This window comes from Lynx rufus, unplaced genomic scaffold, assembly GCF_022079265.1.
Source record: "Lynx rufus isolate CCGP_SWC_20201006 ecotype Redwood Valley unplaced genomic scaffold, mLynRuf1.p SCAF_20, whole genome shotgun sequence".
In the NCBI taxonomy this organism is placed as follows: domain Eukaryota; kingdom Metazoa; phylum Chordata; class Mammalia; order Carnivora; family Felidae; genus Lynx; species Lynx rufus.
In genome coordinates this window covers 26720836-26743774 of record NW_025814835.1, presented here as the reverse complement: position 1 = coordinate 26743774, position 22939 = coordinate 26720836, and the positions used below count along the sequence as shown (strand labels likewise).

At 57.8% G+C, this 22939-nt stretch overlaps 1 protein-coding gene across 1 annotated transcript; it reads right to left on the bottom strand.

Annotated features, from left to right (window-relative positions):
• Positions 1 to 10688: 10688 nt before the first annotated feature.
• On the bottom strand, positions 10689 to 22495 carry ZBTB7C (zinc finger and BTB domain containing 7C). The gene is made up of 2 exons (XM_047086183.1): positions 21285 to 22495; positions 10689 to 11340 (listed from the first exon to the last, which is right to left on the bottom strand). The coding sequence occupies exons 1-2, from the start codon at positions 22493 to 22495 to the stop codon at positions 10689 to 10691; spliced, it is 1863 nt and encodes a 620-aa protein (XP_046942139.1).
• Between the last annotated feature and the right edge of the window lie 444 nt (positions 22496 to 22939).

Below are 22939 nucleotides of genomic sequence, written 5' to 3'. Positions count from 1 at the left end.
TCAAAACAGAAAAATCCAAAGTAACGGTCGGACCCCGCTGTTAGCATCAGGGCCGTAATGATGTTTCTTCCTTGTATGAACAGACGAGAGAAATGACGGAGGACTGTGGTCCCCAGGCCAAGCCCACTGACTGCACCTGAGCTCTGTCACCTTTCGGTGCTCCTGCACTCAGTCACTCTCCCATTTGGGCGACACCCCCAATAAGTAAGCAGTAGGATGCAGAGGCTCAGAGGGCCAGGAGTACCCTTTCCCGTCTCTCGGCAGCTAGAGGGGGAGACCGGGCTGTAGCCTTGGCTCTTTGGATGGTCCTGCCTGGGACTTCACACCCGGAGACAGTGACGCCCAGATGAGGGGACGGTCACGGCCTGGTGGCTTCTCGGGATGCTGACGGTGATGCCGATGTCCTGCGGCTTTTGGTTTCTCCCTGTTTTCTGAGGCTGGCCCTCCAACTTCCCTTCGGTCGCCCGAGCTACAGTATCCTTTTAACAAATCTGTTTTCTGCCTCCTTGTCGGTCTCCCCTGGCTCGCGGACAAGCCCCTCGCCTGCTGCATTCGAAGGAGAACGGAAAGCCTACACCGGTCCCTGTCCTAGAGCTTCTGTTGGCCCACTGTTCTGTATGTCTGGCCATAAAGATCAGAGAGGCACTCGTCTTGGATGGCCCAATAAAATCAAGTTGGAGGCTACAAGTACATTTCACCAGGGCCTACAGCCTTGGCCTGAGGAGAGAAATGTCGAGGGTCGGAACGTCTCAGTGTCCAGCTGGTCACCCAGTGGAGCCTGCAGAAACTGGCAAGTAAGGCGCCAGGAACCCCTTCTGTCGTCTGCCCCCCATTCATGGAGGAACCAACGCCGGGACGCCCGGACACGGGGGAAGAGACCCCTGCAGGCAGGGGAACGTTTCGTGCAGCGTAAGCCATCGCCCCCTCTGTCATTTTCCTCAGGACTCCGACTGGTTTGCAGGGATACTGTAGGTGGTGTAGGAAATCAGCCAGGTGGGGGGGCGGGGGAAGGCTCTTCTCCATCAGGGAACGGAGGAGGGGTGGAGGTCCAAATGGGGAGAGCACGAGTCAGCGTTCGGACATCTGCCACTCCCAGGGCACCGTCCACCTGCAGTGTCGTCCTGCCCTTCTCCCACATGCCCCCTCTTTGCTGGCTCCCAGAGGAGCCAGGACCAGTAGCTAGTGGGTGTGTGGGGACGTGGTACACAGAGGGGCAGGCGCCTGTTAGGGACTGAGTGCTTGTGTCTTTCTCAAATTCAGATGTTGAGCCCCTGCCCCCACGTGATGCTCTTGGGAGGTGCGGCCTTTGGGAGGCGATTAGGATGAGACGGGGTCATGAGGATGGGGTCCCGTGATAGAATCAGTGCTGTTAGACGAGTCACAAGAGAGCTGGCTTCCTCTCTCTGCTCTCCATTCTGCGAGCCCACAGCGGGGAGATGGTCGTCTGCAGCCCAGAAGAGGGCTTTCAGCTGAACCCTACTGTGCTCCCGCCTCCAGCCTCCAGGACCACGAGGGACACGTTCCTGTTGCGTCTAAGCCATCCAGCGTGTGACATTTTGTTACAGAGAGCCGCTGTTCCCGTCCCCCTATAGGAAGGAGCCTGAGGTGTGGCAGGAGTGGAGGGCAGCATAGGAGGGGTGCAGAGACGGGAGAGGGATGGACATTTTGCTGTTGGTTTGGGCTGGCCAAACCGGTTCACATAACTGAGAATGACACTTTTCTTATATCCGAGCACGACCAGAAAATGTCCAGGGCCTTCTCAAAACATGGAGTCAGGGAAGGGAGATCCAGCAGAGGGGGGTGAAGGGCAGTGGTGGGGGAAAATGGAGCCCCTTCTTTCCAGCAGGCTACTCGGTCCTGCTCCCTCAATAAAATGCAGATAATTTCACGGGAAGTCACCATGCAATTCAGCGACAGACCCACCCCAGCCCCGCCAGACCTCTACACCCACGTCCTTCCTTTCTAGAACTTCTGGGACCACCATGGCTTCCCTTGGTCTTTTCCCAACCCCTGCAGGCCTGGGCAAGGAGACAAGTAGAGGTCCCCATGTCTTATGTCAAAACATATAAATCAAGCTAACAAATTGTTAAATAAATTAAGTTGTCTCCAATCTTGCTGAGCATACCTTCAGAAAAACCTAGAAAGCTGGGTTCACTAGATCCTTAGGTTCCTTGGGGTTCTGGTGGGGCAGAGCTGGTCTGTCAGCCCACAGCCACTTCCTGGCTTCCACTCCCACCCCCCCCAGCTGCTTCCCTGTCCCAAACGCTGAGAGGTCTCGCTCACTTGGGCCCCAGTCCGCAGGTGTGAGTTGTGTCCATCCTCCCCAATGAACAGCCACCCCTGGTTGTCCCTCAGCTTAGTGGGAGGGACTCCTGCAGCAACCTGCCCTCCGAAAGGCCTGGGGAGGGGTCTGCTGGGAGTTGTGGGGGTGGGGGGGGGTCTCAGGTACTCTGAGCATGTGCCGTCCAGAAAGGGCACAGGCTCCTTAGATTCTGGGACCCGTGGGGAGCCCTTTAAAACATGGAGCCAGGGGCGGGGGCCTGGTTTCCAGGCCGAAGGGCTGTGCTGAGAACCCTTCTCATCTTTCCGAGCCAAATTTTTAGGCTCCGATTCTGAAATCACGACTCCTTTCCTGGCATGTGGGACAGGCACATGCCTCTGTTCGCCTCCCTCCCCTCCAGGTGTGTGGCAGCCGCTGTCAGCCCCAGAGCGGTCCTTGTGGTGCCCGGGGGGACCGAGGGGGCCTGGGCTATCATCGGGCAGCATCTGGAGAGGAGGCCGCAGCCACAGGTAATCAAAGTTCTGCTGTTGAATGGGTCTCCCTGGGTGTCTTCAAGCAGCTTTCCATGCCAGGCAAACCCTGAGAAATCACCAGCTCCATAGTCTCATTTAAAAAGAGGATGTCCTCGTCGTTTCCTTCTCCCAGCTTTCCCACAGGAACCGGCAGCCAATTAACCCCCATCATTGGATTATCCAAAACAACAACTCAGACAAGCACCGGGATAAGCCGTGCGCGCTGGTCCTTTCCTCCCTCCCTCGGCCCCTCTGCCCTTCCCTCCTTCCTCTTCCACTGGAGGCATAAAAGCAACACAAAAGAAAAAAAGTGAAAAACAGAAATAAGCATAATTATTTTGCGTGGCGTTGAAGGGGCAGAGAGGAAAGAAAAAAGGAAACCGATGTGGATTGAGCACCTACTAAGTGGCAGGCGGGGCTGGTGTTCCACAGGCCTCCTCCAGCCCCACGACAGCTCTCTGAGATGTCACCTCCTTCTTTCTATGGCGCCGAGCAAGGCTGCCCGGGAACACGGGGGCTCCAGGGCCGACAGAGGCTCTGGGTCAGTCCCCGGGGCAGAGGCTGGGCTGAAGGCAGACGGGGAGGGAGACTCTGGAATCCTCTCCAGCCACTAGCAGCTCCATCTGGAGGAGGAAGGAAGGTGGCGAGCCCCCGTATCATTTTGCTCCCTTCTTTCTTGCTATGCCACACCCTCCTCCCCCTCCTGCCCTCCCTCCCCCACCCCACCCCGCAAAGGCCCACCTTCGTGGGAAATCCCAGCCTTTAGGAAATGAAAATGCATCTCTGCGTCTCAGAATGCCGTTCCTGTAAGGAATGATATCGAAATGGCAAGATAATAAAGCCATTGTCAGTAAAGCCCACACGCGGGCTCTGCTGTGCGGATTAAACTAGAAAAGCCCGTTTTGAGGAGGGAGCCTGAGCCTGGGCCTGAATCTCGGCACTGGCAGAGCAATGTGGGTTAAAGTTCTGGGTCCCTGCAGGGAGGAAGAGGGGGACAAGGGGGACCCAGCCTGGCCGAGGTTACACTCCGGGGTGGCAGGCTTGTATGTCTCCGGGGCAAGGGGTGGGGGAGCTCTGAACGAGGGTTTTCCAGGGCTGCAGAGCCCTTGGCGTGTCGGGGGGCGGGGGTGGAAAACGGCCGGTACGAGCTTTGTTTGAATCGTCTAAATCTGTCTAAATTCGTCTAAATTGTCTGAATTCTGTTCCTTGGCTCTTTCTGGGCCTCAGCTTCTGAGGGGACGGCGTGGTGCGGTGGCCAGGAGGCAGCGCATCCGGGTTCCAGCCCCGTCTCTGCCACAGCTCGCCGGCCCTGCCCCCTTGTCCTCACCGTCTGGCCGCTTCGGGCTTCGGGCCCGCCCCCCATCTGCAGAAAACCGCTTGGTATGTGGCGTGTTTTGAGGCCACATTATTGGAACTCTTTTCCTATTTGGAGAATATGCGTCATGAGTCCTTCCCTCTCAAGGCGGAAGCCGGAGGCTTACTTTCCCAGGCGGCCTGCGGTTAGGCCGCGAGGCATGGGCCGTGAGCTGTCGTAGTCAGATGCACCGGCGCAAGGTGCCACGCGGCGGGGAGCAAGGTGAGGAGGTCCAGATGTGTGGGATCTGTTTTCTTCGGGCAGCAGGGTGGTGGGGAGTGGGCCACGGGGTGGCGCTCTGGGGTCACGGGCCGGTGTTAGTAGGGTGAGCGGTGGGGTCTCTGCCTAGCAGCGGCAGCAATCAGATCTCCGCTGGAGCAATGTGGCACAGCGCGCCCTGGGGTTGTTCCTGGCTTCCAGGCCTTGGACTTTGTGCAATATGGACAAGGGCACCACTTCTGAACACTTGACTGCCATCTGCTGGAAAATGGCTGTGATATACAAACCTAGTGTCTGTTACAACAAACATACAGGTCTGTCTAGGTGGGAGTAGTGCCTCTTCAAGGGTCCTGGTGTTGTGCAGTATGCAACCTGCGCAACTGATCTTGGTGACTGCAAGCCTGACTCTTCGGCCCTTGCGGAGATTCTGTAAGAGACTTCTCATTTTTAATAAATGCCTTTTCTACTTAAGCTACCTGGATGGGTTCTGCTGTTTGGCTAAGAATCTCAACTGCTACAAATAGGGATAAGGATATGTGCCGCATTGGGCTGAAATCCAGTCGACCAATGGATGTAAGAGTCCTCTGAGGAAACATAAAGCACTTAATGTCACTCAGAGGTTGTGTGTGTAATGTATTCATTTTTAGAGGAACACGGGAAAGGGTCTGATTCACTCTATCTTCCTTCCTTATTCCAGAAACCCCTTTGTTTATTCTTTTGCATTTATGGCCAGGGTCAAAGTTCATGGTTGAATAGAGGAATCCCAAGGATGAGAATGAGAGTATGCGTTATAAATATTCCAGCAGGGAGGCCTGTGGGGAAAATGGCCTTGCTGGGGCTTGTCCATGCACTGCCGTGTCTCCTATTGTCACAAGGAGGGATGACATCCGCCTGCGTATCATTTGTCTGACGACTCTGTGTGCGTGAGCGTGTGTGCGTGCGCGTGCATGTGCGTGCGTGCATGTGTGCGCGCGGGTGCGCGTGCATGTGTGGGTGTGCGTGCGTGCGTGCCTGGCTGCGGCTCAAGTGATCGGTTTCCAGGTTTTCCAGGATGGTCCAGATTCGAGCTGTTTTGTCCTTATTTGTCAGTCCGTTTCTGGGCCCAGAGTTTTTGGTTTAGGCCGTGTGGGCTCTGTCCCTCAAGGTCACAACAGCCCCTGCCCAGGATGTGGTAAGGAGGAAAGAATGAGCAAAGCCTCCCCAGGGAATGCTCTCCCCATCAATTGCTGGAAATGCGTGTTTGACTCTGTCCTCAGTGCTTCAAAGCTGAAAGGAGGGAGAGGGGCTGTCTGCTTGCTTCCTGCAACCCCCTCCACTCCTGCACCCCTCAGCAGGGTAGGGGAGAGGTGGGGGGCGAGGGGGGGGGAGGTCCAGGGGTGATTTCAAGGCTGTCCGTCGGAATCAGCCATCCCCGTTGGCTGCTTGAGGCCTGAAACCGCTTTGCTCCAGGGCCTTTCTTTCCACCTTGAACGAGGAGCAGGGGTGTGTAAAGGCCGGGAGAGGGAGCCTCTGAGTCACGTTCACCCTCGGAGGCTCCCATCAGGGTGTCAACAGAGGGCAGGGAAGAGAAGACAGAGTGCTTCCCTCCGTCCTGAAAGACGGCTGGGATAGGAAGAGGCACCCGGAGAAGGGGACAGGGTGACACGGCGGGGGGGTGGGGAGGGATTGGGGGGATTGGGAAGTAGGCCACCGGATACAAACGTTTTTGATTCCGGAATTTGTCTCGGGTCCCTGGAGGGGCCTCTGACCCTCTGCCTGCAGGTGGCATTTTCCATCCTGCAGGACCTCCTGACCCTTCACTCCTGGAGAGCGACAGACTTGTCGGATGAGGGAGCCTGTGGCCAGGAGGCCCTGCTCTTTCTCTTTCCCTTACGAAGCCCTAACGGCATTTGGCGCTCAGAAGGGCAAGTACACACACACAAGGGCAACACACAGTTGGGCTGTTTCTGGAAATGCCCGCCTGTCCACTGCGGTAAGCTTGGAAAACCCTCAGGGAGGACGAGCTGGCCAGGTCGCAGGACACGAGGAAGAACGGGGTCTGGGGAGAGGGCTGCCGGGATGTGACACGGACCGACCGCTGCAGCCCGCCAAGTGGAGACCTTTGTTCTCTGCCGTAAGTTCGGGCCCTGGGGACAGATAAAGGCCCAGGGTGAGAGACGGTCTTCATTCCTGTTGGTTCATTACTGTTTGGTCACAGAAGGGCCTCAAAATAAGTCAGGGCCTTTTGTACAGGGTTCCGTTTCTCTGGCCCCGCGTTGCTGGAGGTGGCCGGAGGAAGGCTGCGGGTGGGGGAGGGCGGACAGCCCTGGGCCACCAAGCTGAGTTTGGTGAACTTTTCCCAGCTCATCTTTTCCACGTGTCACCCACTCTCTCTGGCACAGTCCTTCCAGGCTCACGTGAGGATATATGTTCGCCTTTTGCCAAATCAGACGGAAAGGACCCAGGGAGCAGCCCTCCTTCTTCTGGAGGAGACTCTCCTCTCTGGCATTCTTGAAAGGCTGTGTTGAAGCCTTCCAATGACTAAGAGCCCACTGCCTCACAAGGGACCTCATGCCTCTTTAGGGCAACTCCAGATGCTAGAAGTTATCTTCCTTTGTTTGGACACCCAGCTACCTCCTGGAATCTCCCTCCTATCCGTTTGAGTTGGCCAGACTTTTGGTCCAACCCTCCCTCTACCTGACAGGGCTTTAGAAGTTCCAAGGTCTGTTCGAACGTATTCCCTTAAGCCTTCCCCTGTGGGTTAAGAGGCACACGTTTCTTCGGCCTGTCCTCAGTGGCCTCATTCTCCGACCCTTCCCTCCCGCCCTGTGTTGGGAGTTCCTTTGCTGACAGAACCCCAACTCCCTAACCTCCTTGGAGCCCGAGGGAGCAGGCCATACCAGGCAGGGCTCTATGGAATGCCCACCCGGCCGGGACTAGAGGAGAGTTTACTCACATGAGTTTAGGAGCCCCCAAGGGCCAAGGCCTATTGGAGTCAGTTCCCTATCCTTTCTCCATGTTTGCCTACAGCATTCAGTGGACACTGACCCCCAGGATGAGGACCCAGTGGCCCTAGAATGTCTGAGCTGAGTGGAATCTCAACATGGCCTCATATTTCTTGCACTGAGCTGGGCTGGCCCCCAAGCCCTCAGCCGTGAACTTAGGCCTCTCAAAGCTGCAGGGCCGCTAAGGAACATTCTGACTTTACTAGAAGATTCTGGGGAAAAGACAAGTAGTGTAACTGGCAAGTAGTTCAAGGTGATGTTTTTCTATTAAGGCAAATGCATCTATACTACGCGATGGAAGGTGGACGCGTGATTTTCGAAGCCACAATCTGCAGCTGCAGACTTTTACACTGTGGGAAGGTGGCTTTGGGCAGTTTTGTGGCGTTCAGGCCCCGTCCCCCAACGGACTGCCCCCGGCTGCTGGAGGGTGTTCGGGTGGAGCACTTGGAGAAGCTCTGGGTACTTACTCCCCTTTGTCGTTAGAGGTGAGGAAAGCGAGGCCCAGAGTAGGGAAGTGGTTAGCCCGAGGACACACAGCTCGGAGGAGTCTGGAAACCCAGATTTGCCCTGTCCGGAGACGTGCTGCATTCGGTACCTAAGCATGTTTACCATGGCAAGGAAGGGGATCCCCAACAGGCAAGCTTACGATCAAATAGTGCCTCACACGTCTGCAGGGCAGGAGACCCGGAGGAATTACGTTCTGGCCTCCCTACCTCGCAGCTGCCCACTGACAACTGAAACGAGAATTGGAAGGAGGACGTCAACCTGAACCAGGAAACGGGCCGGCACAGCTTTCTGTCACTCGAAACACCGGCCTTCAGGCGACTACCTACGGGTTTGTGCTTTCTGCCAAGGTGTCTTTGACATTTACTGTAAGCTCCTGACACCCGAGCGTCCCGTCCTTTTTTACAGCGAGCACCTACCCATCGACTAGCGGCTGGTCACCTCTCACAGAAGTGCAACTCTCGGTAATTTACTCAAGTCAGTTAATACTGTTTAATAAATAGGCCAGAAAATTAGCTGAGAGGTTTTCTCGGCGGGCTGCGGCGTGCGACCAAAGTTGTGGAAGATTGTCCTTTGAATCACTAAGGCAAACTCTGTTGTGTCCTTTTACAGAAAGCAATCACATAAAAAAGAGTTATAAATAGGAAAAAATTCCAAAGTTTCCCCACAGAGGGACAGGGAAATTGAAACACCAAAAAAAAAAAAAAAAAAAAGAAAGAAAGGAAAGAAAGAAAAAAGGAAAGAAAAAGAAACAAAACAAAACACAACCACCCCTACCCCCACAAAACATTTGCGTCAAGTTCTCCTCGATCATACAGTACTCAAGATCTTTGGATATTTTACAATATACAACTCCAAATTGCAGCCAAGAGAAAACAAAAAGAACTAACCAGTTGTCTGAAAAACTGAGTTTATAAGAAGTCATTACCTTTACAAAATAAAAACAAAGCCCCAACACCACTGGATTCCAATTTGTTCATTTTTCCTTGTTTTCTTTTAAAGTTTGGGTCAGCCCCAACCCCTTGGCTGATGGGGAGGGAACACGGGGATGTTGGCTGATGGGTCCCAGAAGCAAGTGTCAGAAACAGAGACAGGAGTCTAAGAGGTGGCTGCCCAGAAGGATGGTGTCTGAAGACAGAAGGGTGTCAGGACCAGTTTCCCTCTGGTCGGAATGGCGTCTGGTGGGGTGTGGAGTCAGGGTCCTCTTCTGGGGAGCTGGAGAGTGACAGAGTCTGTGGTCTTCTCTGGCCTTTTTGTTCTTTTGTGTGTGTGTGTTTGCTCAGGAAGAAGCCAAGGCGATAGGAAGAGCCGAAGTCTCTTGTGCCCGCAGCTCCCGGACTGGGGACACCGGCCCTGGGTAATCCATGCAGATGAACCCTCCTACCGTCGGGACTACCGAGAAACAAAGGCAAACTCAGCGAGAGAAGGGATGGAGGGCAGGAAAGGGGAGAGAAGAGGAAGGCACAGGGCCAGCAAAGCTGTCTTCCTTCTCGAGACCTACTGCTAGCTTGTGAACCAGGGAGAGCGTGCGTGCGTGCATGCGTGCGTGTGGGCAGCTGTGACTCACAGAGCCCCCGAGACCCCTACTGGAGCCGGGTCCCGCTTCCCACCACCGAGGGAAGCCAAACCACCCAGCTTCCTGCCCGAGCCACGAGGGAGGGCTTGAGGGTGTTCAAACACAGCAAAGGGGGCAATCCCCAGCAATACCGGAGCCCTGAGAAACCCACAACAAACATAAACCCTGGGTAACCGGGTGTTTTGTCTGTTTCTAGGAAACAGGGCAGAGGGGGGCAGCCGCCAGGTGTTAGGAGGTGACTCTCGGCCCTTCCGTGTTGGCCCCGGGAGTCCCAAGAGACTTTGCACAGCCCTGGAGAGGGAGTCAGTGCTAACTAGTCGTCCCCAGGGGCCCTGGCTTACACGGTGGCCTGGCTGCCTGGAGAGGTGGGGAGTATTTGGAGTTCCCCACAGCTGCCTGTGGACACGGCACATCTCAGCCCTTCTTTGTCACTCCTGTCTAGGGTGGCCACATTCCTCACCTGTGCTAATAGAGAGGTGGATGTGAGAAAACTAAATCCGGCAAGATAGACGGTTTCACCAGAGACTTTAGGCGTGCAAAGCTCCCACCTTCTCAGTTCTTTTGTGGGGGGGGGGGGCGGGGGGCGGGACAGGTGTGTATATGTGTGGGGGTGGGTGCAAGAGGGGAAACTAAATTGCCAGCTCCCCTTCGGAGCAGGGTAGAGACGACCGACCCGTCCAAGGTGACAGGACGGTGAGGAAAAATGGGCCCGGACTCCAGGAGCCTTCCCTGCCAATAGGGCATTTCCCACAAGGATCCCGGGACGGCTGGAGACGAGAAAAGTGACCCACCAGAGCAGGGTCAGCAGGGACTCTGCCGTAGAATGGTGGCTCAGCTAGGATGGGCGCCCCAGGCCCCTCGGTAGGCCTCGTCCCTGTTCCACCTGGTCTGCCTCTGGCCAAGCTACCATCCTCCATCGAGCCCCACACACAGCTCCAGAGTGCTCCTGGGCACCCAGGGTGTGGCCTCCTCGGGGCACGGGTCCCTGTGAGTTTGTGCGTGACAGCTGGAGAGACAGCCAGGTAGAGGCCAGGCCCTGGGCTCCAGGCCCTGTGGGAGGAGATGCCCACCTCAGACACCACCAAAAGGGATGCAGGAGGCCTTGGGAGGCCTAGAAAATACCACTGCTGCTGCTAATACGTTTTCGTTCTTTTCCTTTGTGATTTGAAAGAAACAGTCCAGACCCACTGGGTAGGGCAGGGGACGCCTGGTGGGAGAGGGGGCAAGGGCCGCTGGACTGGGATCGACAAAGACCAGCCTAGTTGTTGGCTTCAGACATGGAGGCCACGTGGTTGAGGCCGGCGAGCCCGGGGAGGCCGGCCAGGCCCGCGGCCCACGGGTCGGGCAGCGGGAAGTAGGGCCGCGCGGCCGCCACGTTCTCGGCCAGCGCGAAGGCCAAGAGGCCCCCCGCGTTCCTCTCGGCCTCCAGCTGCGCGCGCCCGAACAGCTTCATCTGCGTCTCCTCGAACTGCCTCTCCAGCTCCTGCAGGCTCAGCGCGCCCTTGGGCGCCGCCAGGAAGTGCTTGGCGGGGCTGGGGCCGGGGAGGCACACGGCCGTCCCGCCCAGGTGGCCGCCCACCTCGCCCAGCGCGGGCGGCATCACGAAGGCCGCCTTCTCCGGCGCGGGGCCTCCGGGCCCGAAGAGCAGGCTGGCGGCCCTCCAGGCGGCGGGCTTGCGGCCGCGCCGGGGCCGGGCCATGCGGCAACTCTGGCGCTTGATGTGGCGGTGCAGGTGGTCGGAGCGCGTGAAGCTCTTGTAGCAGAACTCGCACTGGTAGGGCCGCACGCCCGTGTGGATGCGCATGTGGTTCTTGAGGTCGTAGTTGTGCACGAACTTGGCGTTGCAGTGGATGCACAGGTAGGGCCGCTCCCCCGTGTGCTTCCGCATGTGGATCTTCAGCTTGTCCTGCCTGCGAACGCAGAGGCGGCGGTCAGTCCCCGCGGGGAACCCCGGGAGCCGCGCCCCCCAGCCCCTTCCCCCTTCCTCCACGACCCGCCCCAGCTGGCCACGGCCGTGGCGTCCAACTCCAGAAACGGGCCCCCGTGCTAGGGTTTACTTGCAAACGCGGCCTCACTGCAAACGGGTGTGGCTACTCACCTGGATCGGAGGGCTGGAGAAGGAGCCGTGTCCCGAAAGGCCTCCTTCCCTCCAGGACCCCGCTTACTCGTCAGCTCCGAGTAAGGAAGGCCCTTTGTCGGAGGCCCGGCTCGCACGCTGGAAAATGGGCCTGTCGGGGACACTTCTCCCCACAAGTCAGCAGCCTGTCCTTAGCCCTTGCGCGGTGTGGCAACCTCTGACACCGCCTTGCGCCTTAATTTCATGCCCACTGTCTCCAGGCAGGTCTTCCCTCCCGTTCCTCCCGTGCCTTTGCCCCATCCTGGCCCCTGGGCTCTGGAGATCTGTCTGTCCTCGGCACTAATCTGCGAGGCTACAGAAGCCGGGCACACCTCGTTCAAGTCTCCTGCGCTGTGGTTTCGCATCCCAAGCTGTGGGCTTTCCTCTTTGTCTGCGGAGAATTCCAGGGTTTACAAAAGAGCCAGGTGCGACAAGAATGTAGCCTAATCTAGGGCAAAGCTTTTTAGGATTTACGTGCTATTATTCAGAGGGAAGGTATGGTGTAAAGGTGGGGCTCCGTTGGGGTTTGGGAGCCCCTGCTCCAGCTGCAGACCCACCGCGAACATGCTGAAAGACCTTAGGCAAGTTACTCAACGTCTCTGCACAGAGCTGAATTTCGCATTAGACACAGTTCCTATTGTCCGGGGCTGACGGAGAGAATCCGGGTTTGTGTCAAACTAGATTCAACACACCTCCTGGTGATCTCGCAAGGAACACTGACATCGCGGGGCTGTCTTCCTAAAGACCGAGCGCTGCACAGGGCAGCTAGAGGAGCCTTCCAGCCTGGCCGAAGGGGAGTCAGGTGGGCTGCAAGAACCCCTCTCGGGGTCCTTCCGCAGCCTTCCCCCACCAGGCCTGGCAGGCCAACGAGCTCTGCGTCCTGTCTCCTACCTCCTCCCCGCAGGTGTGGCCCCGGGTGGGGCATCTGTCTGTAATTTTTGCCTCGGGTTTGAGGTCAGAACAGATGCAGAGCCCAGGCATTCGCCCTGAAATGGCCAGATTTAAACCATGCTCAATATAACCAACCGCAGGACAGCAGGAGCAGGTCCTGGTCTCCTGGTATCCCCTGGCCGCTAGAGGTCTCACTGGCTCTCAGTTTTGGACTGCTTCCCCAGGGGCGGGGCAGGACAGAAAAGGACATTCTTAGGTACACTGGACCAGGACGGGTCCACCCCTTCTACCTGTGCTCCCAGGAAGACTCAGGGCACCTGGGAGATGGAGATGGGGGGAGGGAGGAGGAAGTGAATGCAGCTTCCGAAGCCGGCAGGTGTCCCCGCACACCAGACCCTCCTCTCCTCCACATTCTCCGTCCCTGCCCCTCCCACGAGCCACCAGCTGCGCCCAGGCTGCATGGCACCCTGCTGTGACATCCCACGCTCCCTTCCCCAGCCACAGCATACTGCCCTTATGGTGTCTGTAACCCACATTTCATCCAGGTGACTGGGGGGTTTGAACAGGAAGGGGCTTAAGCGAGCATAGGGGCCAGTGGGCCTCAAACTTGAGCCTGCCTAAGCACGGCTCTCAGGGCTTGATGAAGCAGCATGCTGGGCCCCACTCCCGGAGATGGTGATTTGGGAGGTCCCCGGGGGGAGAGGGCAGGGGACACGCATTCCTAACAAGCTGCCAGATGCCGCTGCTGGTGCTGCGGGTCCATGGGTCCATGCACCACTTTGAGAGCCACCTTTGCTGGTGGGCAAACTGGGGCCCAGGAAGGGGAGCTCGCCAGGGCTACCCAGAGAGTAATGGCAGAGCTGAGGCTAGAACTCACACCTCTTTCCTCACTACTGCAGAAGTGGGGTGCACAGTGCCCTTTGTGCCCCAACAGCAACGCGATCTAGTCATGAGGGACGTGTCTTGGGACTCACACATTCATCTAGGCTCTCAGGGAAACGCCGATGCCAGGTGGTCAGCTGGGCGCGCTCACTGGCTATGGGACTTGTGTCCTCACCAGGGCCCGGTGGAGGACTCCGTTGGAGTCATCAGTGGGGCTTTAAGTATATCAACTCACTTAATCCCACCATAACCTTATAAGGTGGATATTTTTCAAAATCACTGTTGCACATAATTAGTATTGATGCTGAGGGTCACCCTCAAATAATGGACGGTGCAAATGGTAAATCTTTAGATATTAAGGGCCCACTGTAAATATCCACAACTTCTCCCAAGCTTTTCATTAGAGCATCCAGATTAAGTCACATCTTAGCAGCAGTTAGCTGGCATGTGTAGGAAGTGCTGAGAAGGTGACTTCCTTTTACTGAGCACCTGCCATGGGCAGACGACTACACCATTTCAATGACCCTGGGAGGTTGTCATTTAGAGGCAAGTTGTGGTGTAGGAGTGGGGCCCCCATTAGAGGTCTGGGGGCCCCTGCTGCAGCTGCGGACCCGCCACTAACCTTCTGGGTGACCTCAGGAAAGTTACTTAACCTCTCTGTGCAGAACTGAACCTGGGGCCAGACATCAGTTCCTATTGTCCAGGACTGATGAGAGAAGCTGAGTCTGGATGAGTTAGATTCAACATACCCAGAATAATTTCCTCACTTAGAGGAAGAGTTGAGGCTCAGAGAAGTCAAGCAGCTTTCCCAAAGGTGTCCAGGCACGAGGGGCCAAGGAGCGTGGGGAGCAGTCTGAGGTATGGTTTGTTGGCAAGCTCTGCTGAGGTTAAGAAAGGGTAGATTTTCAAACCGGGGACTTCCAGCCTGGGAGGGAGTCAGGGCTGCCTCAGAAAGTACAGACTAGGACAATCAAAACAGGGCATTTGCAGCCAGCTTTCGGACTCTGGGGCCAGAAGACCGGGGCATGCCTTGGGAGGGGCTCAGCCCTGGGCAGGAGCTGGCTGTCCCTAATGGAGACTTTTGTGGGAGCAGTGGAGGGTAGAGCTGCAAAGCTTATGATATGTTAGTCCTGGAAAAGAAAGTTAGAGATCATCCAGTCTGCCAGGATCCCATTAACATGTTGTGATTCACAGTCTGAGTCAGTGCGCCCAGTAACCTGCATTTTAGCAGTATATTTGCGAGGACCTTGAAAATACTGATTTCATTCAGTCCCTTAACTCTCAAAGATGAGGAAAGCGAGGACAGAGAGGGAATGGCTTTCTAAGGTCACGTCTCCTCCTTATTCCTGTAACGACCTTTGCGCGTGGATATAATGCACATGCGCGTTGAGAGGCCCGGGGCCAGCCACACTCCAAGAACTGGACCAGGTCCTTAGCTGCCCTGGGCCCCAGTTTCCTGACCTCTACAATGGTGGGGGGGGGGGACCCTGGGCTGCACCACTGTGACCTCTGGTGTTCTGTAAGTGTTCGAATGTTCTGGGTGTTCTGGGTAATGGGCTTACACTGAATCTCTTTCTCGCTGGTTGGCTTCATGCATTATGGTTGTTTTACCCCTATCTGAGGTGATGGATGTGTTAACGTGTTCACCACCACGTTATTGTGGTCTCATGACATTGTATAAGCTTAGATGTTAGACGTCAGTTATATCTCAACGAAGCTGGGAAAAAAGAGATCACCCACTTACTTGCTCGCCCCCGGCCCCCACAGTACTGCACCCACACAGTGCATGGATATGCTGTTCCACTAGCAGGCCGTGCTCTGGTCATTTTGTATCCTGGCCACCCGCAGGCACGAGCTGGGCTTCCAGGCTTCCCTCCCTCCAGTGCGGAGCCTGCCATATTGAGAGATGTGGATGTTTGGCACACCCTGTGTCCTTCCCTTTCTGCGCAGATCTCGTGTTCCCGTGCCAGCGCTCCATCTCTGGGCTCCCACCAGAGGTCCAACCCCGGATGTCAGCGTGTGCACTCCTTCCTTTCCAGCCGTGAGCCCTTGGCTCCGGCCCCCCTCCTCCCTGCACCTCCCTCTCAGTTTACTTTTGCAAACCGCCCTGCCTGAAATGTCTCCCACTCCCAACTCCCCCTCCTCCCGCTCCCGCCAACCTTTCAAGGTCAGATTCAAGGGCAATCCTCTACAAGCCTTTCCCTGTCCACCCAGGCCCCGTCCTTCACCCTCAGCCTTCCAGAGCACCTGCGACCTGAGTACTGTACCTCAAGCCAGGTCACTGAGGGGCAAGGAGGGAGCAACAGAAGACAACGTGTCAGCATCACCGTCTCCTGTTCCCAAATGACCCCATAGGTATCAGATTTGTCTCCCCTTCCCTGCCCCCCCTGCAGGGCGTGAGCTCCGGGAGCCAAGCCTCTCTCTCCGTACTGTGGCCCCTTTCGACCGTACGGGTACTCTTGGCAGATGAAAAAACAGTGTTCAGAGGTGCCTTTGCTGCTTTTATTTTCTATGCGTGTTATTTCCAGGGCAGGGGCCATCACGTGTGCCGTTTTCCTGAGCTGTCCCTCTGCAGAGCCACCTCCCTGTCCCTGGCTCCTGCAGCCCTGTCTCGTTGGAAGCCCGGGCCGCAAGATGATGCAGGGGGAGCACATGGATGGGCGAGGAGCACTGGTCCCGGCTACTGCAGATAATGAACCAAGGCTCTCCGTACTAACCAGTAGCAGGGACCAGGTGCTTGCTGGGCACCCGGCAGTTACGCCTTATCTCACGGAAGCCTGTGGAGGACGTGTCGCCATCACTGTCATGAGGAAACTGGGGCAGAGAGGCTGCAGTAATGCGTCCACGGCTTCCCCGATCTTGGGCCATATGTGAACGGAATCAGGGGCCTGGGGGCAACTTTAGGAAGCGCCTGCTCCAAGCCCCTCACGTTACACGTGGGGAAGCTGAGGCTCAGAGAGGGGAGGAGGCCAAAGTCACACAGGCAACGAGAGGCAGAACCAGGGCCCTGAGCCTGGGGTTCCTGATGACCACTCTGGTGCCCTTTCCAAGGTGCCCCGGTCCGCGGAGACCCTGAGCCCTCCGGTCCCTCCTGGAGCAGCGCTTAGCGTGAGCCCGGCTGGCACTGCTCTCTCAGCCCTCGCTCACGCTCAGTCTGCGGCACCGAAGGTACCGGATCTGCTTGCGTGAGGATCTGCCAGACGCTTCTGTATCCTGGGCGGATGGCGCATGGCACTGAACACGCAGCGGGGGGCTCGTGGCTCGTTTGTCGACTGACCGCTGGCCTGCAGCTGCCGGATCGGCTCTCAGGACCCCCTACTCCAGTTCCAACGTGCTCTTGGTCACCCTGATTCCCTTGTCTGCCACCCCCTTCCTTTACTCTGCACTGGGAGCAGCCCCGGCCACGTGTGCCCGAGCCTTGATCTGCATTCCCCCTTCCAGCCCGGAGAGCTTATCGTGGGAAAGATGCGCCCGTCCTCATGAGCTCATTCCCCTGAGTGAAAGCGAGGGCTGCGGGGTCTCGCCCGGGGGCCTTGGCCTCCACGAGGGCTCCCGGTCACGATAATGCTTTCCCAGCACCATCCGCCCAGACTTCTTGGTAACCTGATGGTCTGAGACAAACCCTCTTCCTGCTGCCACTGCTAATGACATTGCATTATCTTAATAAGGTCCCCAAGGCTGCCAGGAGTGGGAGGGCTAAAAGGAAAATACGGGAAGAAAGCAGCAGCCAGGCTCCTGGCCTGGTCTGGGGAGCAGACTGCTGTCGGCGTGCGGAGCGACCAGCACGGGGCTCACGCCGGCAGCAGCTGTTGGAGGCAAGACCTTGCGGCCTTTACGGGACGGTGGCAGGAGACCCCGTGGAAACTGGGGACGTCGCAGCTGGCCAGAGAGTGATGCTCAGGGTGTGAGGCATAGGCAGAAGGACTCCCAAGTGCTTGCGGGGTGACCAGAGCTAGGAGGGGACAGCGTGGGGCCAAAGAAAACATAGTCTGGTTGGAGCCTTTGAGGCCTTGCCCGGTTTCCGGGGGTGTGTCCTATCTGAAACAACCGGTGTGGGACAATGGTCCCCAGGGCCGGTGGAAATTGAGCACCATCTCAGAGGGGAGGGTCTGATGCCAAGGGACAGACAACATCATGGCGGGGAAGGCCTTCATCTCTCTTCTTGGAGAACCACAGAATGAGAGCTACCGGCAGGCTTTGGGGGCAGAATGGGCTCTGTGGGAAGGAATCCTGGGTCCTTCCACCACGGTGGCTGAAGCCATTAGGAATGATGTCCCCATGGGCGTGGCGATTCTGGGAGTCGGCATCTGAGGCCGTAAGTCGGAGCCTGAGCCAAAGGGCCACTTTGCAAGAAGAGGGTAGGCCTCCCCAACATCCCTCGGGGCGACGAGAAGCGGGGTCACATCAAGGAGAAGGGAAAGGAGGCCTGACTAGAGAGGAGAAGCCCAGTTGTGTTCAAGGAAAGAAGGGGAAGATAGTGTCCAGGAGGAGGAGTTGAGGGCGGCCAGTCCTGGCTCCCTCAGCCTCTGGGGGCCGGGTCCCAAGGAGCGGCTTGGCCTTGCAAGGGAGTCTGGGAATTCTGAGTCAAGGCGGCCGCTGCTTTCAGTGGCCGCTGAAGGGCCTCCATCTGGGGAGGGAGGGAGGGAAGGTGTTCTGGGTGGTGGCTGCAGGAAGTCAGCCACAAAGAAGGTCCCCGTGGAAAGGCTGCAAGGGGACTTGGCTGCAGGGAGAGGTACAGGAAGCCCTACATGGACAGGCTGGTGGGAGACAGAGAAGAACCCTTGCAGGGCAGCTCCGGGAGGGGCGGGAGGGGAGCACCGAGCCAGTTCTTCTGAAGAATGTGACCCGGAGGGCGGTCGGGGAGCGTTCCAGGCGGACGGCCACAGCCCAGGGTACGAAATAAAGTCCCCAGGGTCCCTTGTGGGAGGAGGCCAAGAAAATGTCCAGCCTCCCCCCACCCTGGGGCTCCTCTGCCCCCGGGAAGGGAGTGCCCGAGAGCAAGTCTGATCTTTGTCAGCAGGGTCCGGGTCCAGTGGGAACCGGGTGAGGGGAGGTGCTGACGGAGGCAGGAACGCAGCTGCTTCAGGGGCCCAGATGGCTGTGGCGGAGCAGAGCAGGAGCAAACCGGAGGGAGGGCAGGGCAGACGCAAGGCCGCCCCGCGGGCGGCCGCTCTGGCCTGGAGGGCTGGTGAGGCTGCAGGCACAGAGGCCCCCTAAGTGATCATCAGGAATGTGCTGGGAGGGAGGGTTCTGGAATGCAGCCCTCCTATACAACCCAATATCCTGCCCAAACCAGGAGGCCAACGCAGAGAATGTTCTCGTGTCAGGAGGGCGAGAAGTCTGTCTGCAGTGACTGAGCAAGTTTAACCCTCTCCCTAGGGAAGGCAGGGCCCACAGACCGGTGTGGCCTGGACAGAAGGCTGTGTGTGGGAAGGGCCTGGAGGGAAGGCACTTGGGGTCCTGGGCAGGCTCACTCTGTGGCGTGCTGAGACGTGCATCACCCTGAACCCACAGACCTGGGGCTCCCCTGAAGGGAGAGGTGCCCTGGAAGCAGCCATCTGTGAAGGGAACAGGTATGGGAAATTAGGGACACGGACCCTGGACGGCAGGAGCGGGGCACTCTGGCGGACTTGGGGCCTGGCTTTGTGAAGAGCGTGCTCGTCTTTGAAGTCATTCCTGGGGTCCTGGACTGGGAGTCACAGGCTGGAGATGGGTGAACGGCACTCCAGTGTAGATTGTGCCCTAGTTTGTCTCCCCAGTGTTATCCCTGTGGCCTTGTGCTCTTGTCACACACCTTGTTCAGGTGTTCTGGCCCCGCACAGGGGTGAATTCAGGAGAAGGTGGTGGGGGTGGGGCATCAGAGCATTAGTGAGGGATATCCCAGGGGAGGCGATCCCCAGGAACTTTGGGTCCAGCTGCTATGCGGCGATAACAGCAGAACACCCTGAGGTCAGCGTTGCAGGGCGGAAGGGGATGCACGCGGGATATGGGGGGGGGGCCCTGCCCCTCCGCACCTGGGGACTCTCCCTCCACTGTCGGCTCAAAGCATCTGGGAGAGATTCGGTGTGGGGTTTCCCTCCCAGAAGCAGCTGTGCGGGGACCCCAAGGCCACCTTTGAAACCGTCAGCATCGTCCTTCAAAACAGTCACCAGAGGGGGCGCCTGGGTGGCGCAGTCGGTTAAGCGTCCGACTTCAGCCAGGTCACGATCTCGCGGTCCGTGAGTTCGAGCCCCGCGTCGGGCTCCGGGCTGATGGCTCAGAGCCTGGAGCCTGTTTCCGATTCTGTGTCTCCCTCTCTCTCTGCCCCTCCCCCGTTCATGCTCTGTCTCTCTCTGTCCCAAAAATAAAAAAAAAAAAAAAAAAAAAAAAAGAAACAGTCACCAGAGGAGCCTGCTGTAGAGCCGTTTCAGCAATGCCACGGTCACCTGAACACATTTCCAACACCCTTCTCTGGAGACTTCAGAGTTTTCAAGCCACCCAAGATAGCGGGTCTCATGACTTTGTAAGACTCATCTTCTTTTTACGCCCGAAAAATACCGTCCCTGATATGCTGTTCAACTTGACGGCAAAACAATTTCACTCTGTGCTCAAAGGCCAAAGCTTGGGCCCACTGAGGAGGCTCAGGAGAAGGCGCCCCCAGCAGTTCCCAAAGAGAAATTTCCAAGAGGATGTGGGGTAATGGCAGCTCCACTGGCGTAAGTGTGGGTCTCGGGCTGGGTTCTTTGCCAGGGACGGGGGCCGTGTGAAAAAGAAGTGCAGGTAAGAAAATAGGTACTTGGGTTCCTCTTATATAACCAGGGGATTTTTCATTCCAAATAAGCCTAGGACCTGGAAGAGAAGGACACCATCGACTCCAACAAACCAGTGCATATGATTTGAATAGAAATGCACATCTTCAAAGGAAAGGACCTGGTCCGGTCAGTCACGGTCACAGAGCTCTGTCCACATCCGACACACAGAAACGAGCAAGCCCTGAGGCAACGCCACTCAACAGAACTTTCTCCACCGTCAAAATGGCTGGCAGGGTCAGCCTCACGCCAGTGACCACAAACAGCCCCGACAGACCCCATTTTCCCCAGAGGAGGACCATCAACACCGAGCAGGGAACCAATCTGACCCACATCATCCCACTAATCAGCTTTGAACCTGAAAGTTGCCGCGCAGAGGGGGTACGGAACACACGCTTGCTGACCGGCACGGAGTCTGTGAAAGGCGAAAGGCTTGTCACGTATTGCTTTCAAATTTCAAATTATACAACCGCAGGAAGTTAACCCTCTTCCCAACGTGGAGAGTCAAGGCGGAGAACATAAACAAGAGGCTTATCCTTTAGCTCGGATCCCAAAAGAGGATCAGAAGGGCTCCAGGGGTCTCTACAGTCTCCTGGTCACAGATTTCGCTGTCCTGCAAGTCCCAGCTCTGGCATCTTCTGCTGCATGTGCTTACCAGAGCGGTGGATGGCTCATCTGTAAACACAAGGCCAGAGCCCCTCCCCATCTCCCCAGGACCTGGCCGTGGTGACAATATGCAATATACTTAGGACAGCCCCTGGCCCGTCCCGAATAAGATAAAGAGGCGGCCCTCCACAGGGGAGCCTCAGAGCGGCTTCTGTGGGTCCACAGTGGGGAAGGGGAAGGGAGGTCAAGCGAGCGAGGAGCTGAGGCCCCTCGCTTCCGACCGAACTTGAACCCCTCTGCCCTCATCTGTATTATATCTTGTGCTTCTGCCTAAGAGTGTATCTCAGACAGTATTTTAGCCCCTTAGGAAGAGTTTGGAAATCGCCACACCAGGGAAGGCCTGGCATGCCTTCTAGTGAATAAACTTGCCATGCATCTGGGGTCCGGCTGGGGCTCCCCTCCATCCCAGCCCTCCGTGTCCCTCTCTGCTGTCGTCACCGGCCACCCCCCGCCCTTCCTCCTCCCCCCACCCCCCCCCCCCGGTCCCCCGCCTGAGGGCTGTGATGCGCACCTGGTGAAGCGGACCTCACAGATGTTGCACATGTATGGCTTCTCCCCGGTGTGGGTCCTCATGTGCCGCGGCAGCTTCCCGGCCCCCATGATGACTTTGTGGCAGATGGGGCACTGCTGAGAGGCCTTGGGCTTCAGCTTGCGCTCCTCCACCAGCGGCCAGGGCGGGAAGAGGCCCCCCAGGTGGGTGGCACTCAGGAAGTTGAGATAGGCACCGTAGTCGTTCTCCGCCTTGATGGGGCCCAGCGGCCCCCCGGGAAGGTCGGGGAACATGTCCTTGAAGAAGTCGTTGGGGAAGGGGGGCGGTGGGGGCGGGGGCAGCTCCTCCTTCTCCTCCTCCTTGATCTTCCGGTTCTTGATGACCAGGTCTAGCGGCCCACTGTCCATGGGCTGCTCAGGCAGTTGGGCAAAGGCACCGAAGTCCCCCGGCCAGAGGTGCGGGAAGAAGTCAGGGGCGAACGGAGATAAGGAGGGTCTCCTATCAGTGATGTTGGCTTTGGGGTACAGGTTCTCCCTCAGCAAGGATTCGATGGAGAAGTCCCGGATGACGCCCAGATGGCCGGGGCTGCCGGCCTGGAAGGAATCGGGGAAGTCCCTGGGTGTGTCGGAATAGGCCTTCTCCGTGAGATGGTCCGTCTTGGAGGGGCTTTGGTGGCAGTTGATGTCCTGGGGGTCGGGCAAGTTTTCTTGGTCGGCGAAGTCTTCGGTGTCATCATCTTCGTCTTCTTCCTCTTCCTCCTCCTCTTCCTCCTCGTCCTCCTCATCATCGTCATCCTCGTCGTCGTCGTCGTCCTCCTTGTCGTCCTCCTCCCCGCCGTCCCCGCCGGGCTCCATGATCTCCAGGCACACGTTCACGATGCACTGGATCTCCAGCATCCTGGCGGCGTTGAGGATGTGCTTGACGTTGGAGGCGGTGATGGTGAGCGTGGAGGTGTAGGCGAAGTCCAGGATGGCAGCCAGGGCCTCGGGCTGGACAAAGTCGATCTCGTAGACGTACGGCTGACTGGCCAGGGCGCCGGCCGTGAACAACTTCTTGAAGTACTTGCTGCAGGCCGCCAGGACGGCGCGGTGGGTGCGGTACTCGTGCTCCTGCACCACGAGGAGCACGTCGCAGAGCAGGCCGTCCTGCCGCTGCTCGTTCAGGCTGCACAGGACCTCGCTGCTGTGGTTGGGGAAGGGAATGCCGATGAGTTCGTCGATGCCATTGGCCATGTTCTCAGCCAGAGCCCTGCAGGGACGCACAGAGAGGAGGCCGGGGTTAGAGGCACAGTCCCAGGAGGCGACACCCAGCTCTGGGGCCGGTGAGGGGGGCCGCCGGGCTGGTGGGCGCGCTGGCCACGGCACCCCTGCCTTTGCTTAAGGCTTCCCGCTCCACCAGAAAGCCGACCCTCCTCCCTCTCGGCCTGGCCAAACCCCACCTGCGATTCAGAGCCAAGCGCGCAAGGCGGGCTTTTCACTGTACCCCCGGGGCCCTCTCCCGGCACCCCCAAGGCCCTTGGCTTGAGGCTTCTCAATGGGCAGGTAGTATACGCCATTTAGCCGAGGCCGTGGAAGCTTCTCCTGGGCACGGTTCCACTGAATTCGCTTCCTGCTCTGGGCACTACAGGAGTGGCCCTCAGTCAGGGGCCAAGCAAGGGAATGTTCTGCCGCCACTCA